Source organism: Eretmochelys imbricata, chromosome 1 (genome assembly GCF_965152235.1).
Source record: "Eretmochelys imbricata isolate rEreImb1 chromosome 1, rEreImb1.hap1, whole genome shotgun sequence".
Taxonomy (NCBI): Eukaryota; Metazoa; Chordata; order Testudines; family Cheloniidae; genus Eretmochelys; species Eretmochelys imbricata.
Genome location: NC_135572.1, coordinates 173,360,216 through 173,380,672, shown reverse-complemented (window position 1 = coordinate 173,380,672; position 20,457 = coordinate 173,360,216). Strand labels below are relative to the sequence as shown.

The following is a 20,457-nucleotide window of genomic DNA, read 5'->3' as shown; positions in this document are numbered from 1 at the left end:
AAAATAGAGCAGGAGGCATAAAATTCTTCCCCAAGGAGTTCAGTCACAAATTTAATTAACATTTTTTTTTAACAAGCGTCGTCAGCATGGACACATGTCCTCTGGAATGATGGCTGAAGCATGAAAGGGCATATGAATGTTTAGCATATCTGGCATGTAAATACCTTGCAAGGCTGGCTACAAAAGTGCCATGAAAATGTCCGTTCTCACTTTCAGGTGACATTATAAATAAGAAGCGGGCAGCATTATGTTCTGTAAATGTAAACAAAGTTGTTTGTCTTAGTGATTGGCTGAACAAGAAGTAGGACTGAGTGGACTTTTAGGCTCTAAAGTTTTACATTGTTTTGTTTTTTGAGTGCAGCTATGTAACAAAACCCCCCTACATTTGTAATTTGCACTTTCACGATAAAGAGATTGCACTACAGTATGTGTATGAGGTGAATTGAAAAATACTACAGTAACTCGTTGCTTAACATTGTAGTTATGTTCCTGAAAAATGCAACTTTAAGTGAAACGATGTTAAGTTAATACAATTTCCCCATAAGAATTAATGTAAACAGGGGGAAAAATTTTTTCATCAGACAAAAACCTATATTATATAAATATATATATACACACATTATAAGTTTTAAATAAACAATTTAATACTGTACCCAGCAATGATGATTATGAAGCTTGGTTGAGGTGGTGAAGTCAGAGGGTGGAAGAGGGTGGAATATTTCCCAGGGAATGCCTTACTGCTAAATGATGAACTAGCATTCGACTGAGCCCTCAAGGGTTAACCCATTGTTGTTAATGTAGCCTCACACTCTGCAAGGCAGCAGGAATGGAGGGAGGGGAAACAGCATGGCAGACAGAGACCGAGACACACACCCTGTGTGAGAGAGAGAGAGATGCACATTGCCCCAAGCCCCCACCAGCTGGCTGCAATGGTCTGCTCTTCCTGCAAGCAGTGGACAAAGCAGGCGGCTGCCAAACAACATTATAAGGGAGCATTGCACAACTTTAAATGAGCATGTTCCCTAGTTGATCAGCAACGTAACAATGTTAACTGGGACGACTTTAAGTGAGGAGTTACTGTATATCTTTTGTTTATCATTTTTAAACTGCAAATATTTGTAATAATAATATAAAGTGAGCTCTATATACTTTGTATTCTGTGTTGTAATTGAAATCAATATATTTGAAAATGTAAAAAAACATACAAAAATATTTAATAAAGTTCAATTGGTATTGTATTGTTTAACAGTGCAATTAATCATGATTAATTTTTTAACTGTGATTAATTTTTTGAAGTAATTGGATGAGTTAACTGCGATTAATCAACAGCCCTAATAGTGAACAAAAAAAGTCAATCCACTCTTGTTTTCCTCTAAATTAGCTTGATTGTACTATGAAAGAAAGACAGAAGAGAACCATCTCCTTGGTGAAATGGAGTATGTTTATACGCACTTTAACACTGTTTAATTGTCCATACAAGAATGTTTGTTTCTTTTACTTGTGGTTTCATATCACTGGACTATAATGTAAACTTAACTATTTAAAACAGAACCTGAAGTCATATGCATTAAAATATTTTATAATCTATTTTTTCTGAGGAGGCTGTTTCAGATGGATAATCAAGTGCTTTCTGTGGATTATCTGATTACTACTGTTGAATTAAATTGATGTTTGTTCTTTTCTAGATGTGCCATCCAGTCCCTATGGAGTAAGAATTATAGAGTTGTCACAGACTATTGCCAAGGTCTCTTTCAATAAGCCAGATTCACATGGAGGTGTGCCCATTCATCATTACCAAGTGGATGTGAAAGAAGTTGCTTCAGAAACTTGGAAAGTAGTGCGCTCCCATGGAGTTCAAAGTGAGTCTGTAAAAAAGTTAAAAAAAAATTATTAAGATACTATCAAGGAGTAATAATATAAATTCTTGTTATCTGAGTTTGTCTCACCTATCAATATTACTTCCTGGGCCATATCCTCAGTTCTTGTAGATAGTTCTGTTCACTTCAGTGGAACTAAACCTATTTACATAAGCTGAGAATCTGGCCTTTTATAGTCTTTTAAATGTTCATTGACATTATTTCTTGGTTTTACAGAAGTCTGGTAAACAAACCTAAAGTTATTCAAAGAGTAATGATTTTGATTTATTTATTATGCCAGTTATGCAATATCAGGAACATAGTTTGCAAAGTGATCAATCACAAAGAAGGGAAATCACAGAAGAATTAAATTAAGAGTCTTGAATATGCTTCACTGTGCATTTAATTAAGAAATATTAAGAGGGCTAGTGTGTGCTATTTAAATCCTGATGATGAATTATTGATTTTAGCTACTCTATAACCTTTTATATACTAGTTAATCTTTGTTACATATGTTTTAAAACATATTTATAAAATATTAATAACTCGTATCTCTTTAGTGCTAAAATAAATGTCCTGAGATATTGCATGGTTGAGATGCTGGACAGATGGGCCAGAACTTGGCCAACCTTGGCCACTTGGCACCACTCTGAAGACACAAAATGTCTATAAGTCTCATCTAAATAGAGTCACCTGAGGATTCCCCTGGCATTGAATCATAGAATCATAGAATCATAGAATATCAGGGTTGGAAGGCACCCCTGAAGGTCATCTAGTCCAACCCCCTGCTCGAAGCAGGACCAATTCCCAGTTAAATCATCCCAGCCAGGGCTTTGTCAAGCCTGACCTTAAAAACTTCTAAGGAAGGAGATTCCACCACCTCCCTAGGCAACGCATTCCAGTGTTTCACCACTCTCTTAGTGAAAAAGTTTTTCCTAATATCCAATCTAAACCTCCCCCACTGCAACTTGAGGCCATTACTCCTCGTTCTGTCATCTGCTACCATTGAGAACAGTCTAGAGCCATCCTCTTTGGAACCCCCTTTCAGGTAGTTGAAAGCAGCTATCAAATCCCCCCTCATTCTTCTCTTCTGCAGGCTAAACAATCCCAGCTCCCTCAGCCTCTCCTCATAAGTCATGTGTTCTAGACCCCTAATCATTTTTGTTGCCCTTCGCTGGACTCTCTCCAATTTATCCACATCCTTCTTGTAGTGTGGGGCCCAAAACTGGACACAGTACTCCAGATGAGGCCTCACCAATGTCGAATAGAGGGGGACGATCACGTCCCTCGATCTGCTCGCTATGCCCCTACGTATACATCCCAAAATGCCATTGGCCTTCTTGGCAACAAGGGCACACTGCTGACTCATATCCAGCTTCTCGTCCACTGTCACCCCTAGGTCCTTTTCCGCAGAACTGCTGCCTAGCCATTCGGTCCCTACTCTGTAGCGGTGCATTGGATTCTTCCGTCCTAAGTGCAGGACCCTGCACTTATCCTTATTGAACCTCATCAGATTTCTTTTGGCCCAATCCTCCAATTTGTCTAGGTCCTTCTGTATCCTATCCCTCCCCTCCAGCGTATCTACCACTCCTCCCAGTTTAGTATCGTGCGCAAATTTGCTGAGAGTGCAATCCACACCATCCTCCAGATCATTTATGAAGATATTGAACAAAACCGGCCCCAGGACCGACCCCTGGGGCACTCCACTTGACACTGGCTGCCAACTAGACATGGAGCCATTGATCACTACCCGTTGAGCCCGACAATCTAGCCAGCTTTCTACCCACCCTATAGTGCATTCATCCAGCCCATACTTCCTTAACTTGCTGACAAGAATACTGTGGGAGACCGTGTCAAAAGCTTTGCTAAAGTCAAGAAACAATACATCCACTGCTTTCCCTTCATCCACAGAACCAGTAATCTCATGATAAAAGGCGATTAGATTAGTCAGGCATGACCTTCCCTTGGTGAATCCATGCTGGCTGTTCCTGATCACTTTCCTCTCATGCAAGTACTTCAAGATTGATTCTTTGAGGACCTGCTCCATGATTTTTCCAGGGACTGAGGTGAGGCTGACTGGCCTGTAGTTCCCAGGATCCTCCTTCTTCCCTTTTTTAAAGATTGGCACTACATTAGCCTTTTTCCAGTCATCCGGGACTTCCCCGGTTCGCCACGAGTTTTCAAAGATAATGGCCAATGGCTCTGCAATCACAGCCGCCAATTCCTTCAGCACTCTCGGATGCAACTCGTCCGGCCCCATGGACTTGTGCACGTCCAGCTTTTCTAAATAGTCCCTAACCACCTCTGTCTCCACAGAGGGCTGGCCATCTCTTCCCCATTTTGTGATGCCCAGCGTAGCAGTCTGGGAGCTGACCTTGTTAGTGAAAACAGAGGCAAAAAAAGCATTGAGTACATTAGCTTTTTCCACATCCTCTGTCACTAGGTTGCCTCCCTCATTCAGTAAGGGTCCCACACTTTCCTTGGCTTTCTTCTTGTTGCCAACATACCTGAAGAAATCCTTCTTGTTACTCTTGACATCTCTCGCTAGCTGCAGCTCCAGGTGCGATTTGGCCCTCCTGATTTCATTCCTACATGCCCGAGCAATATTTTTATACTCTTCCCTGGTCATATGTCCAACCTTCCACTTCTTGTAAGCTTCTTTTTTATGTTTAAGATCCGCTAGGATTTCACCGTTAAGCCAAGCCGGTCGCCTGCCATATTTACTATTCTTTCGACTCATCGGGATGGTTTGTCCCTGTAACCTCAACAGGGATTCCTTGAAATACAGCCAGCTCTCCTGGACTCCTTTCCCCTTCAAGTTAGTCCCCCAGGGGATCCTGGCCATCCGTTCCCTGAGGGAGTCGAAGTCTGCTTTCCTGAAGTCCAGGGTCCGTATCCTGCTGCTTACCTTTCTTCCCTGCGTCAGGATCCTGAACTCAACCAACTCATGGTCACTGCCTCCCAGATTCCCATCCACTTTTTCTTCCCCCACTAATTCTACCCGGTTTGTGAGCAGCAGGTCAAGAAAAGCGCCCCCCCTAGTTGGCTCCTCTAGCACTTGCGCCAGGAAATTGTCCCCTACGCTTTCCAAAAACTTCCTGGATTGTCTATGCACCGCAGTATTGCTCTCCCAGCAGATATCAGGAAAATTAAAGTCACCGATGAGAATCAGGGCATGCGATCTAGTAGCTTCCGTGAGCTGCCGGAAGAAAGCCTCATCTACCTCATCCCCCTGGTCCGGTGGTCTATAGCAGACTCCCACCACTACATCACTCTTGTTGCACACACTTCTAAACTTAATCCAGAGACACTCAGGTTTTTCTACAGTTTCGTACCGGAGCTCTGAGCAGTCATACTGCTCCCTTACATACAGTGCTACTCCCCCACCTTTTCTGCCCTGCCTGTCCTTCCTGAACAGTTTATAACCATCCATGACAGTACTCCAGTCATGTGAGTTATCCCACCAAGTCTCTGTGATTCCAATCACATCATAGTTCCTTGACATCACCAGGACCTCCAGTTCTCCCTGCTTGTTTCCAAGGCTTTGTGCATTTGTATATAAGCACTTGAGATAACCTGTTGATCGCCCCTCATTCCCAGTATGAGGCAGGAGCCCTCCCCTCACAGACATTTCTGCCTGTGCTTCCTCCCGGTATCCCTCTTTCCCACTTACCTCAGGGCTTTGGTCTCCTTCCCCCGGTGAACCTAGTTTAAAGCCCTCCTCACTAGGTTAGCCAGCCTGCTGGCAAAGATGCTCTTCCCTCTCTTCGTAAGATGGAGCCCGTCTCTGCCCAGCACTCCTCCTTCATGGAACACCATCCCATGGTCAAAGAATCCAAAGCCTTCTCTCCGACACCACCTGCGTAGCCATTCGTTGACTTCCACGATTCGACGGTCCCTACCCAGGCCTTTTCCTTCCACGGGGAGGATGGACGAGAACACCACTTGCGCCTCAAACTCCTTTATCCTTCTTCCCAGAGCCACGTAGTCCGCAGTGATCCGCTCAAGGTCATTCTTGGCAGTATCATTGGTGCCCACGTGAAGAAGCAGGAAGGGGTAGCGATCCGAGGGCTTGATGAGTCTCGGCAGTCTCTCCGTCACATCGCGAATCTTAGCCCCCGGCAAGCAGCAGACTTCTCGGTTTTCCCTGTCAGGGCGGCAGATAGATGACTCAGTCCCCCGGAGGAGAGAGTCCCCGACCACCACCACCCGCCTTCTCCTCTTGGGAGTGGTGGTCGTGGAACCCCCAACCTCAGGACATCGCATCTCATGCCTTCCAACCAGCGGAGTCTCCTTCTGCTTTCTCGCCCCAGACATATCATCTGGTCCACTCTCCGCAACGGTACCTGTGGAGAGAACATGAAAGCGGTTAGTTACCTGTGTCTGTGTTACTGGAACCCGGACATTCCGCTTACCTCTTCTGGAGGTCACATGTTGCCAAGCTTCTTCACTGGCCTCTTGGCTCCTGTGTGCAACCTGCTCTATATCTTTAGAGCTTTGTGCCCCTAGAAGCCTATCCTGAGTTTTGTCCAGAAAATCCTCAGTTTCTCGTATGCAACGCAGGGTCGTTATCTGTTGCTCCAGACCTTCAATCTTCTCTTCCAATATGGAGACCAGCTTGCACTTTGTACAGACAAAGTCGCTTCTGTCCTGTGGAAGAAAGACAAACATGGCACATCCAGTGCAGGTCACAACAGCTGAACCCCGCCCTTCCATATCACCTTCCTACTACGAGCTTCCTCAGAGCAGTTTGCAAGACATAAGCCTCACTGGGCTCACTCCAGGCGAACTCCCAGGCAAACTCCTGCTGTGAGCTGCTCTGCTGTCCCCGCTGCTCAGCTGGTTCGCGAAGCTCTGGCTCTTTTTAAACAGCCAGGCTTCCCTGACGCAAACAAACAGACACCCTAATGCCCGCCCCCTGCAGGCTAGCAGCCAATCAGACACTCACTCAGGCTCTCACACTGCCCTCCCAGCAAACACACGCTCGGATACTTCCTCAGCAAGCAAACAAACACACACTCGGATACTTACCAGTCCCAGGCAAACTCCTGCTGTGAGCTGCTCTGCTGTCCCCGCTGCTCAGCTGGTTCGCGAAGCTCTGGCTATTTTTAAACATATTTAAAGGGAATATCTTAAAATTAAAATTTTCAGACCTGGTTTGGAAATTTTCTGATGGCATATTTTTCTGTTGGAACATGCCAATTTGTCTGTGGTAGACATATTCGCAGAAATATTTCAATATTGATGAATGCTTGTTAAAAAAAAAAACTGGAAAAAGGTGTTCTCATGTCATTGAAATGTTCCATTTTGACCTTTTCAGAATCAGAAATTTAAATTTTCCATTTTGAATTTATATTTGTTTCAAAGCTTTATGTTATATAATCTAAAATAAAAAAGGAAAATTGGAACAAAACATTTCAACTTTATCTAAGTGAAATGTTTTGATCAGCCCAATATATAAACATATATAATATGTTTTTAGAATTTTGTTTTACAGTCAATTTAGACCTCTTTTTTTTTTGTAAATTGCAGAATTCCCTGTGAAATAAAAAAATCCAGTTCCCATCCAGCTCTAACAGTTTGATTGTAAACTACAAAAATTATGAGCAGTATTGAAAAAAATAAGACATCTACTGCAGAAAATGTAATTAATTTTTCAATGGTGATCTTAAAACCAGGTGTATTGTGCAAATGTTCACAACTATCTAAGACCTGAATGGGTCTTAAGTAGTGCCTAGACCTGTGCTGGACTTTTTTTAACTACTGAGTATTTCAGTGTAGTCAATTGAGTCTAACTAGGTATTTAAAGATTACTTTTAAAAATAGTTATTTTTCTCCCAGCTGCTGTTGGTCTCGCTGCTGCCCCAAAATTATTTTCCCACCTTAATTCCTGACAAGGTGATGCAGTAAGTCAGTGTGAGCTCTAGCGTTGAACTACAGATCTCTAAATAGGAGCTGACCTAAGCCTTCACTCAAAACCTGAAACAAATCCACCATTTTTAAAGATTCAGATAGGATTGGTTATTCTAGAGCTCTGTCTTTATCACAAATATGAAATAGCATGAAATAAAACAAACCAGTGTATAAAGTGAAAATTCACCTTTTGTAGTTGCCACAGTTTCTAGCACCACCTGCCCTTGGATGATGCTGCCAGCAGCAGGAACCAGTCTCTCTGCAGTGGCTCCATGCTCTTCTGCTCCCTGCCTCACCGCTGACAAAGAGAAGAGCCTGGCTTGGAATGGCACCCCTGAGTTCCAACACTGGGTGCCAGGCTGCAACACCACTCACCCCAATTTGATGTCAAATACGAGTGAATGACATTCTGACCTGGCACACAGGATAGCAACGGGGGCACCATTTCAGGCCAGGCTGTTCTCCTTGTTGGCGGGGAGCAGAGCCACATGGAGCTGGCTGTGGAGTTGTTGGTCCCTGTCGCTGGCAGTAGCATTCAAGGGCTGGTGATGCTAAAATGGCCCTCCAGAAGCCTGGCTCGGAAGGGAACTGAGGGTGAGGGGATGGGAGGAGCTGGTGCCACCACTGGAGCAAGGGTGCATGATCCATGCACTGCTGCCTGGTCCAGGCTTTCATGGCAGCTCCCTCTCGGGGAACCCTGTGGGGGGAAGGCGAACAGGGCTGGAAGTGGGGCAGAAAGTGGATAGCAGGGCTGAATGTGGGGATTTATATATGGTGATTTCAGGTATTTTATTAATGTAAATCTAATAAAAATAAAATATTTTAATGGATATAATGAAATAAAATGAATTTAAAAAAAAAATAAAATGAAAAAAAGTATATCCCAGAGCTCTAGTTATTCCCATCCTTCCAATTTTGCAAGATTTTGCTGTTCATAATTTTCAGTGGAAATACCACAAGAGAAAAGATTGGAAGTACTACATTTCTGGCCTGATTGCAACTTTCATGATGACACTGTGATCTTGCCAGATTTGCAGCCTGGTTTCCTGACTTAAGAAGTTTAAAAAAGTAGCTGAACAATTAGATGCATATTGTATCAGAACCACACCTTTTGAGCTTCATTAGTTCAGTTTGGAATCCAAAGTCTGAAATGTCAATGGGAAATCTGTTGCTTCTGCTGTCGCATATGTAGTGTGATACTTCTATTTTATTTCCTGTTCTCCATCTGTTCTTCATTCCTAAGTTTTAGTAGAGAAGAGAAAATAAGAGGGAGAGTCGACCTTTGGCGTTTGGTAGTAGTGTTGTTTTTATTTATTTATTTGTTTTCATTTGAACACTCTATATTGCATCAGTGTTTTGTGGAAGTTGGATAGTGTCTTGGTTGTAGTGCATTTTACCACAACATAATAGCAGTAGCAGTAGTAGTTAGCCTCAGAACTCAGAAGTTTTGCAGGTCTAGGGAAAACAAGATGTATTAAGACAATCCATTTCCTCCAGATGGCATGTGTGTGGGTGGTCTTCCTCCTCTCCCCATCCCATTTTTCCTTTTATTTTCAAATAAGGGTGGTGCAATGAACTGAGACTAGGAGCCTCCACTGATAATTACAACACACTAAACACTCAGTGATGAAAAAAATTAAGTTGCATTGCTATGTGGAAAATTGTGATATAGGGAAATGTAATCTGGACCCTGTTACCAAAGACAATATAGTTGGCATCTGAGTGTGACATTAGCAAGATGCTTAATTTAAGCTGAGAGATAGGCTAAAGAAGAGAATGCTTTAGCATTAACTGTGTATCACAGTATGTTAAGACATCTCCCCAGAAGACTTTCTTTGAATTTTAGTCTTTGTTTTTAATGTTGGGAGTGTACAGAGATGAACTGATTACATAAAAAAGTAATTGCATTGACCGATCCTGTTATCAGTACTTCCTGGAGTTGTCTATTTGCCATGTTTTCCACTGTTTGATTTTGAAAGATTTTTTGGGGGCATTATACTTTATAGTTGATTCATGTGTTTTGAGTTAGGGGAACAAGGCTTATTGATTGCTGGGATTGCTTTAGTACAATATCTCTTTGAAGTGTACATTAATTCATTGTGAAAACTGAGAGTGAGCACAAGTACTTGCTGTTTGTGATCAGCCCCTCTGTGAACAAGACTGTGAAATTCCTTGGATCTGCATAGCCATACCACTCAACTGGTGCAATGTGGTACACAGCCCCTCAGAATGAATGGTAATATGGGACACTAAACTTCATAATGTCCCCATTTTTTTCTTGCTGTCCCCTTTTTCCCCGCTGTATTCGTTTTTTTTTTATTCCCTTTTCTACACAATTTCCCCTCTCTTTCCCTTAGTGTCACACTCTATTTCCTTTCAACTATCCAGCTCCACTTCCCTTGAGTCTCTTACTTTACACTCCATTCCACTGTGCGACTCTGCCCCACACTGCAACACTGAGAGGTAGGGAAAAAATCAGATTATCCTCAGATATCTCAGAAGTCGGTAATATTTGTGACTACTTCTGCTAGTAGTAACAGTTCAGAGCCCCCCTCTCCAAAACCTGAAGAATCATTTTTGAACTTCAGAGAGCCTCTGTGCTTTGTAAATAGATGAAAAATTGAATGTCTGACCATATGAGGGAGAGTTGAGTGTGCAGTTGATTAGAGTAAAAAATTCATCATGTATCCATAGTTAACAGAAGATGATATGGTAAATCATTGTTTCTGCTAGTACACCAAGGACTTTAGTAAAGATTTGTAAAATATTTTATGGCTACAGTACAGTCCTTGAAACTATTGTAAATATAGGAAACTACTGCAATATCTCTGAGACCACTGGAGGAAAATGTTCATTTTTAACAGCCCACAGCATACACAGATTGGTAATCCTATACTACACTGTCTGACAGAGCAATAAAATGTGCCTGATTTATTTTAATTGTAAAACAGTGCAGATATTGCAAGTGTATTTCATTTCAGTTTTGTTTTGGCTGTTCTTAATGATGTAATGTAGTCACAAAACAAAAATCCCTCTATTGACTATCTCTTCATTACAGAGACAGAGAAGTTCACCAAGCCAAAACTACCGTAAAATATTCTTTTTGATCTTCTGTGACAGGTGATCACTAACATTGCAGGACCCAGTATAAAGATACGGGCCTTCACCTCGTTCCTTCAATTCTCTTACTTTCAGACTGCTTCAGCATGTTTTCTAAAAGTCTTTCTAAACTCCCCTTTGTTACTTTTTATCCCATTTTCAATGTCATTTTAGTTAACACTGAGATAGCATTTCCATATTAAATTACTATTTTCAGTTGTTTAGAACGTTTTCAAAAAAATATCTTTGAGATTGGTTGCAGTTTCTCCTGCATTTGTCAGCCTACAACTGCTGCTGCTGCTTCTTCCCCCCACCGCAATGAAAATGCTTTCCCCCGTTTTTGTCTTTTTGAATGAGAAAAAAGTCTTCAACTGTAATAAACCTTGAGGCTGTTTATTTTTGTGTGTTTAGATAATTCATAACCAGTTTTCTTTTAAGCCTTCACCCCTGCTATCTTGCCTACTCCTCAATGAAGAATAGACTCATAGACTATAAAATCAGAATGGACCATCATGACCCACCCATGCTTGTAATAGATGCCTAACCTCTGGCTGAGTTACTGAAGTCCATAAATCATGATTTAAAAATTTCAAGTTCTAGCGAATCCACCTTTATACTAGTTTAAACCTGCAAGTGGCCCATGCTCCATGCTGTAGAGGAAGGTGAAAAAAACCCAGGATCTCTGCCAGCCTGAACTGGGGGAAGTTCCTTCCTGACCTCAAATATGGCAATCAGTTGGACCCTGAGCATGTGGGCAAGATGTACCGGCCAGACACCTGGGAAAGACTTCTCTGTAGTAACTCAAAGCCCTTCCCATCTAGTGTATCATTATCAGCTATTGGAGATATTTGCTGCTAGCAATTGCAGATTGGCTACATGCCATTGTCTATGTGTATCATGTGTCTGCAAACTTTCCTTACTATTTATAAGAAGGTAAAAGTCAAAAAGTCAAGGCATGATTTTCTATTGCCTTTCACATTCTGCAGGCGTTTAGATCTGTGAAAACTTGGTATTAAATGCTATGAAAGCAGAATGATAGAGGTTTACACTCTTTTGACCTCTGATGCAAATGACAGCATTAGGTGCAAATTAAAGGTAAATCAGGCCCTCATAGGTAGTGTTTCACAATCCCTTCCCACACATTTTGCACAAGTATAAATGACTGCACAATGTACAAGGCAGAGGAGGATCAAGCCTCAATGAACTTGGTGCTGCCCTAGTTATGAAATGTAAACCATACTATTCATGTTCTGCTAGGATAGATTGCTATATATACACTTTCCCAAGGGGAATGCAGATTAACATATTATCATTCATAACTAAATTTCATTCATTTTAATATATTCTTTGGGTCAATACTGAACAGCACTGTCTGTAAGAAGGGTATGTTCTCCTAATTTCTATGATTTTCTTCCAGTGCTTCATTATAATGTAAAATAGAAGGAGGAATAATACGTTTATTTTCATAAAAATGCTTAGTTCCATGTTTCATTATTACAAAAGGATTTTTTATCAGTATATGGGCTACAAGTGGTACAACAGGGTGATTTTAAACAGAGACAGAAAGACACACACAGAGGAATGTAACACTTAATAATTAGGTTTCAACCATGTTTTCTTTAGGAACAATATGTAAGGGAAAAGTTATATTGCACTTATAAATATGTAGCTTTTTACAGATTGCTCCCAAATAGTTCTCAAGTTATAAGTACAAGTATAAGTATAAGTATAAGCTAACTTTATTATCTATCTCGAGAATGCATTTAAAATAATATCAGTCCTTCTTTAGGCTCTTGAGGCCATGCATCTCAGGCTTGAAATATCTACATTCCCAAGTTCAAATGCCAGTAGGGTCAATTCCTCTTGCATCCTTCCTAAATTGGTACCTTGAATTCCATCCTCTTTATTGTGAGAACAGTTTCTCATGAGATTTTAAAAATAAAGGCCATGTCTGGTCTGGGCACATTTATTAAACTTTCCTATACACATTTTAATAGACTAAGGGTTTGCCTTTACCCAAATATTTGTCCACTGTTATTCTATGTGCCATGCCTGGGGCTGATCCTCCCTTACTTGCAAATCCTAATAAAGTGAATGGGAGTTGTGTTTGTGTGACTGATGAGATGGCTGAACCCCTGAAGTTATACATGTGGGTGTTGCCTTTCCTCCCTGGAGGTGGCTGTATCAGAGAGAGAGAGAGAGAGAGAGAGAGAGAGAGAATGTATATAATTTGCAAATCTCTTTGGGATCCTTCAGGATAAAAGGTGGTCTATCAATTTATTATGATGTTATTCTGTTTTACTTTTCATAATATATGGTATTCCAAGTGTACCTGTGGTAAAATTGTAGTAATTTTTGTGTGCAGTTCAAGCTTCAGGATAAAACTACTCAGCTTCACTTTGCTGTCTCCAAACAAATACTTAGACTTATTTGACAGATGCCTCATAATTCAAATAAATGTACCCTCAAGAGACTTCATAGATTTATGTTATGTGATCTTTCATGGAGGTCTTATCCACATCTCTATATGAAAAACACATTATGATAAGGTGTCCTTTCTTGTGCTGAAATCTAATCTTTGTATTATCATGGCATTTTCATAGTGAGGTCATCCAATGTCTGATTGTTGATAGTTATTGCCCATTGCTTCTTAGATTGTATGTTCTGTCTTACCCATTTCTTCATTTCTGAACCATGTTGAAAAAAAGATTGTGCAACTGATCTCTGGCTGGGACATTCATGGCAAGAGATGTGTAACTCAGGAGCCCATTCCAATGAGCAAAAGTTGTAAATAAATGCCTGGTACAGTGCAAGCCACTTAGAACAATCCAAAATCTATGAAAGCTTGGTTACTCTGATATAGCCAGATGTCTGTCCCAAGACAACCCTGTTTTACATTATATAGTTTTGTTTTTTTTTCCTTTAGTGAGAACTGTGTATCCAGTTGCAGAATATTATGAACACACTGTGGGAACTTAAAGGGATCAGAAGTTATCATGGTGGTGTTTTTTGTGTTTATGTTTTAAATGATACTCCAAGCTACACAAAATACACGTCTGGGTTTAGAGTCTAGCTTTTATGACTTGACTCTCCCAACGGGCCATCATTTACGCCAATTCAAAATGAGGCAGAACTGTGTGTCAAATACTAACAAATCACTATGGTGGCATTTTGTAAATGGCTGCACAAGATGCATGGTAATGGAAAATCAGATCTTTTATTTTTAAAATCCCAGATAGATATTTTACTTTAAATTAATTAAATGGGCATTTTAGAAAGTATCAGTCTTCATGGTAGCACTAATTCCTGGGATCACAAAGCCATGGCATGTACAGGCAGTGAGCCTGTGATATTACCACTAATCATTATGGCCACTCTGGTCTACTTGCCAAAGCACCTGCCAGCTATCGATGAATGCTTAAACAGTGAAATTACCTTCCTCATATGTGAGTTATTTCAGTGAAAACCATAAAAAAGTTCCACAAGTTATAACTATAAACTTGCGTTGAGGGAGGAAAATGTTCATACTTGATTAAGGATATATAGTAGAAGCAGAATTGGTTTGTTATCCTAATACTAAAACGGTTACTTTGATTTTAACTTACTGTTATCATAGAATCATAGAATCATAGAATATCAGGGTTGGAAGGGACCTCAGGAGGTCATCTAATCCAACCCCCTGCTCAAAGCAGGACCAATCCCCAATTAAATCATCCCAGCCAGGGCTTTGTCAAGCCTGACCTTAAAAACTTCTAAGGAATGAGATTCTACCGCCTCCCTAGGTAACGCATTCCAGTGTTTCACCACCCTTCTAGTGAAAAAGTTTTTCCTAATATCCAACCTAAACCTCCCCCACTGCAACTTGAGACCATTACTCCTTGTCCTGTCCTCTTCTACCACTGAAAATAGTCTAGAACCATCCTCTCTGGAACCACCTCTCAGGTAGTTGAAAGCAGCTATCAAATCCCCCCTCATTCTTTTTTTCTGCAGACTAAACAATCCCAGTTCCCTCAGCCTCTCCTCATAAGTCATGTGTTCCAGACCCCTAATCATTTTTGTTGCCCTTCGCTGGACTCTCTCCAATTTATCCACATCCTTCTTGTAGTGTGGGGCCCAAAACTGGACACAGTACTCCAGATGAGGCCTCACCGATGTCGAATAGAGGGGAACGATCACGTCCCTCGATCTGCTCGCTATGCCCCTACTTATACATCCCAAAATGCCATTGGCCTTCTTGGCAACAAGGGCACACTGTTGACTCATATCCAGCTTCTCGTCCACTGTCACCCCTAGGTCCTTTTCCGCAGAGCTGCTGCCTAGCCATTCGGTCCCTAGTCTGTAGCTGTGCATTGGGTTCTTCCATCCTAAGTGCAGGACCCTGCACTTATCCTTATTGAACCTCATCAGATTTCTTTTGGCCCAATCCTCCAATTTGTTTAGGTCCCTCTGTATCCTATCCCTGCCCTCCAGCGTATCTACCACTCCTCCCAGTTTAGTATCATCCGCAAATTTGCTGAGAGTGCAATCCACACCATCCTCCAGAGCATTTATGAAGATATTGAACAAAACCGGCCCCAGGACCGACCCCTGGGGCACTCCACTTGACACCGGCTGCCAACTAGACATGGAGCCATTGATCACTACCCGTTGAGCCCGACAATCTAGCCAACTTTCTACCCACCTTATAGTGCATTCATCCAGCCCATACTTCTTTAACTTGCTGACAAGAATACTGTGGGAGACCGTGTCAAAAGCTTTGCTAAAGTCAAGAAACACAGCCCGGAAGCCCCGCGCCTGAGCGGGCTGAGCCCCGCCCCCTGTTCTGCAGCTGCCCGCCCCTCCCCGCCCGCCCGCCTGGCTCTCCGCGGCGCAGTCGGCCGGCCGAGGCCATGGTGGAGCCGGCAGACGAGGCACCGCTGCTCTTCTGGGCCGAGGGCCCCGCGGTCTCCCTGCCGCAGCCCGAGCCAGAGCGGGGCGGCTGGATTCTGGCCCCGGGGTCAACGCGGCGTGGGGCGGCCCCGGGGAGCTGCCGCGGGAGCCGGAGCCGGAGTCGGACCAGATCGTAGCGGTGTTCATGGTCACCTTCGATCCCTGCTCCGGTAACATGGTGGAATGATGTTTGCCCCAAGACATTGACTTAGAAGGTGTTGAGTTCAAATCCATGGCAAGTGGGTTGCACAAAGTCCAGTCGGATTTCATTTATTTCCGGAAAGGGCTTTGCTTCGGCCTGGCCTGCTTTGAAAACATGCCCGTGGAGAGCGAATTAGAGCTTGGCGCCCGCATGAAGTCTTTGGGGATTCTCTCCCCTTCGTACACCCTGCTCTATAGATACATGCACTTCCTGGAGAACCAGGTCCGACACCAGCTGGAGATGCCAGGGCATTACTCCCACCTAGAGGCGTTCTATGATGACAAGAAGGGGGTTCTCCCTGCTGGCAAGGGTACCTCCAGCTCTCAGCCACCCGTTCACTGGCTGCCCTCCATCCACAGATACATGTATCCAGAGATGAAGATCACACAACCCGCAGGCTGTATGTCTCAGTTCATTAAGTTCTTTGGAGAGCAGATCCTCATCCTCTGGAAGTTCTCTCTGCTATGCAAGTGCATTTTGATATTTTCACCACTGCCAGTAGGAGTTGTCTGCTATAGAGTGTACTGCTGTTGCTGCCTAGCCAATGTCTCGCTGCCTGGCATTGGGGGCACCGTTCCAGAGTCTAAGCCTTTTTTCTATGTGAATGTGGCAGACATAGAAATGCTGGAGACTGAAGTGTCTTATGTGGCCTGCACGACGGAAAAGATCTTTGAGGAGAAGCGAGATCTCTGCGATGTCTATGTGGATAACCAGAATGTGAAGACGCACCATGAGCACCTGCAGCCGCTCCTGAAGATTAACAGTGCCGACAAGGAAAAATACTGGCGGCTCAATGACCAGAGGCAGATGTTGATGTACTCTCAGGAGGTGGAGGAGGACTGCAGCTCCTGTGAAGAGGACCTCTTTATCTTGTTTTTAATGGAGCAGAACAATCGGATATTTCAGACACTGATGGAGGTGTCAGCCAGGCAAGACCTTGACAGCTGACCATGCCCGGGGCCTGGGCCTGGACCCACAAGGTGATCGAAGCTTCCTAATGGACCTGTTGGAAGTGTATGGCATTGATGTCATGCTAGTCATTGATAACCCCTGCTGCACTTAAACTGAGGACAAGAGAGACAGGAAGCAGCGATGGCTTTTTAAAGACTATGGAACATTGCTTAGGAGAATCACTGGAACTCACCACACAGTCACTGGAAGGATCTCATTTATTTATTACACATGTTACAAGATGAACTCCTACTAAATGTGCCCTTTAATTATGACACTAGAACTAGTATTTTGGGACCTTCCTGCCCCTCCATTGTAGGTCTGCTGGAAAGAGAGAAGTTTCCTTAATGCCATGATATTTAAGGATGTCATGGGTGCCATGGTCTTTGGGGGACAATTCAGACCAGTGAGGGGTTAGGTCACTGCCTGCCTGGTAACCCTCACCGTGTTTTGTGGCTGTAGTTCCTCACCTGGCTCCCTCACAAGCAGCCTACTAGCATGCAGGTCACATCCTGAAGTGACTGTGTATAGCTGCAGCCCTGGTCCATTAGACTGAACCCAGCAATCTGTCAGCAACACACTCTGGCTTCCACCACCTTGGTTACAATGAATAAATAATCCCAACAAATTCCCAGTCCTAAATTTTCCCCAAACTGTGTTCTCTTAACTGCCCAGCCCTCTCCTGGACAGCTCAGAGAAAAAATAAGGTTTGTTGTTCCTGTAAACTGGGGGGGTAAGTACACCCTTCCCTTTAAACACAGCACTGAGTTCGTTTATGGTAAAACTGACATACATTTATTAACAAAATATACACAGGATTATGTGAGTTCAAGTATAACGAATGAAGAAAGAAAGTTGCAAGTAAAAACACAAAATACACTTCTAAATGTCTAAAACTTAATCTAGCAAGCTACAGGCTTTGTTCAAGATAGTTTCTCTCACCAGTCATTCTTCTTCCCAGCTTAGATCAGTCAGGACATTCCACAAAAGTTCAGGGTGCTGGCTTCCCTTGCAACCTTTGGTGAAAAATCTTTACCTAAATTGGATTCTTACTCGTATTCATCTCCAGATACTTGAACACCCCCCCACACACCGTTAGTTTAAGGGCCATCTTTTTCATCTTACAAGATCTCTAGCCTCTTGCATCTGTCTGATGGATACCAAAGATGCCTTCTGTCTTTTCTTATATCTTCCAAAGTTCAGTGATTTTATTTGAAGAGGAAGGATGCTCCCATGCTGTTCTTCCATTCCTGTGGGCTTCCCAACCTCCTGTATGATGTCTATGTAAATGGGGTGTCCATTGTTTCTGATTCCACCATGCTTCATTTACATAGGAGACAGGTAGATAGCTGCGACATTCTCTTAAGTCTGGGGCAAACTGTGGAGTCTAATATCAGTGACAGGTTTCAGAGTAACAGCCGTGTTAGTCTGTATTCGCAAAAAGAAATGGAGTACTTGTGGCACCTTAGAGACTAACCAATTTATTTGAGCATGAGCTTTCGTGAGCTATAGCTCACTTCATCAGATGCATACTGTGGAAACTGCAGCAGACTTTATATATACACAGAGAATATGAAACAATACCTCCTCCCACCCCACAGTCCTGCTGGTAATAGCTTATCTAAAGTAATCGTCAGGTTAGGCCATTTCCAGCACAAATCCAGGTTTTCTCACCCTCCACCCCCCCACACAAATTCACTCTCCTGCTGGTGATAGCCCATCCAAAGTGACAACTCTTTACACAATGTGCATGATAATGAAGTTAGGCCATTTCCTGCACAAATCCAGGATCTCTCACTCCCTCACCCCCCTCCAAAAACCCACCCCCATACATATACAGACTCACTCTCCTGCTGGTAATAGCTCGTCCAAACTGACCACTCTCCAAGTTTAAATCCAAGTTAAACCAGAACATCTGGGGGGCGGGGTAGGAAAAAACAAGAGGAAATAGGCTACCTTGCATAATGACTTAGCCACTCCCAGTCTCTATTTAAGCCTAAATTAATAGTATCCAATTTGCAAATGAATTCCAATTCAGCAGTTTCTCGCTGGAACCTGTCACTATGCAAGGCACTGCATTTAGCCGTATGGAGTGGAAATCTATCAACTGCATGAAAAAACTTGCACAGATACAGACAGACATCATCTTCCTTTCCAAATGCAAACAGATGGACATCGTACCAAAAGGACTGAAGGTAAAAAATCCATTACAATCTACATACCACACAGACTATGCTGACAGCTTGTGCCACACGCTCTCAAAGAAACTGCGGAACCACCTGATCAACATCCTCTACAGCAAACAGGGAAAGATTAAGAATGAGCTCTCAAAAATGGATACTCTCATAAAAAAACAACCTTCCACACAAACTTCCTCGTGGCTGGATTTTACTAAAACTAGACAAGCCATTTACAACGCACACTTTGCTTCTCTACAAAAGAAAAAGGACACTAAACTTTCTAAACTACTACATGCTACAAGGGGCCACAGCAATGGTTCCCTCAACCCACCTAGCAATATTGTTAACCTATCCAACTATACTCTCAGCCCAGCAGAAGCAGCTGTTCTATCTCGGGGCCTCTCCTTCTGCCCCTCCACTCCCATGAACATGATACAGTTCTGTGGTGACCTAGAATCCTATTTTCGACGTCTCCGACTCAAGGAATATTTCCAAAATACCTCTGAACAACATACTAATCCACAGAGGTCTCCCTACCAACACTACAGAAAGAAGGATTCTAGGTGGACTCCTCCTGAAGGTCGAAACAGCAGACTGGACTTCTACATAGAGTGCTTCCGCCGACGTGCACGGGCTGAAATTGTGGAAAAGCAGCATCACTTGCCCCATAACCTCAGCCATGCGGAACGCAATGCCATCCACAGCCTCAGAAACAACTCTGACATCATAATCAAAAAGGCTGACAAAGGAGGTGCTGTTGTCATCATGAATAGGTCGGAATATGAACAAGAGGCTGCTCGGCAGCTCTCCAACACGAGTTTCTACAAGCCATTACCCTATGATCCCACTGAGAGTTACCAAAAGCAACTACAGCATATGCTCAAGAAACTTCCTGAAAAAGCACAAGATCAAATCCGCACAGACACACCCCTGGAACCCCGACCTGGGATATTCTATCTACTACCCAAGATCCATAAACCTGGAACTCCTGGGCGCCCCATCATTTCAGGCATTGGCACCCTGACAGCAGGATTGTCTGGCTATGTAGACTCCCTCCTCAGGCCCTACGCTACCAGCACTCCCAGCTACCTTCGAGACACCACTGACTTCCTGAGGAAACTTCAATCCATCGGTGATCTTCCTGATAACACCATCCTGGCCACTATGGATGTAGAAGCCCTCTACACCAACATTCCACACAAAGATGGACTACAAGCCGTCAGGAACACTATCCCCGATAATGTCACGGCTAACCTGGTGGCTGAACTTTGTGACTTTGTCCTTACCCATAACTATTTCACATTTGGGGACCATGTATACCTTCAGA

The 20,457-nt window shown here is 43.0% G+C and overlaps 1 protein-coding gene and 1 pseudogene across 1 annotated transcript in view; both read left to right on the top strand.

Moving 5' to 3' along the window:
• NCAM2 (neural cell adhesion molecule 2) overlaps positions 1 to 20,457 on the top strand; it is a 258,887-nt gene that overhangs the window by 126,867 nt on the left and 111,563 nt on the right. The window contains exon 12 of the mRNA XM_077814938.1: positions 1,686 to 1,859. Coding sequence (XP_077671064.1) covers positions 1,686 to 1,859 — 174 coding nt within the window. The remainder of the gene's footprint in view (positions 1 to 1,685; positions 1,860 to 20,457) is intronic.
• Positions 15,758 to 17,062, top strand: LOC144259095 (DENN domain-containing protein 11 pseudogene; annotated as a pseudogene).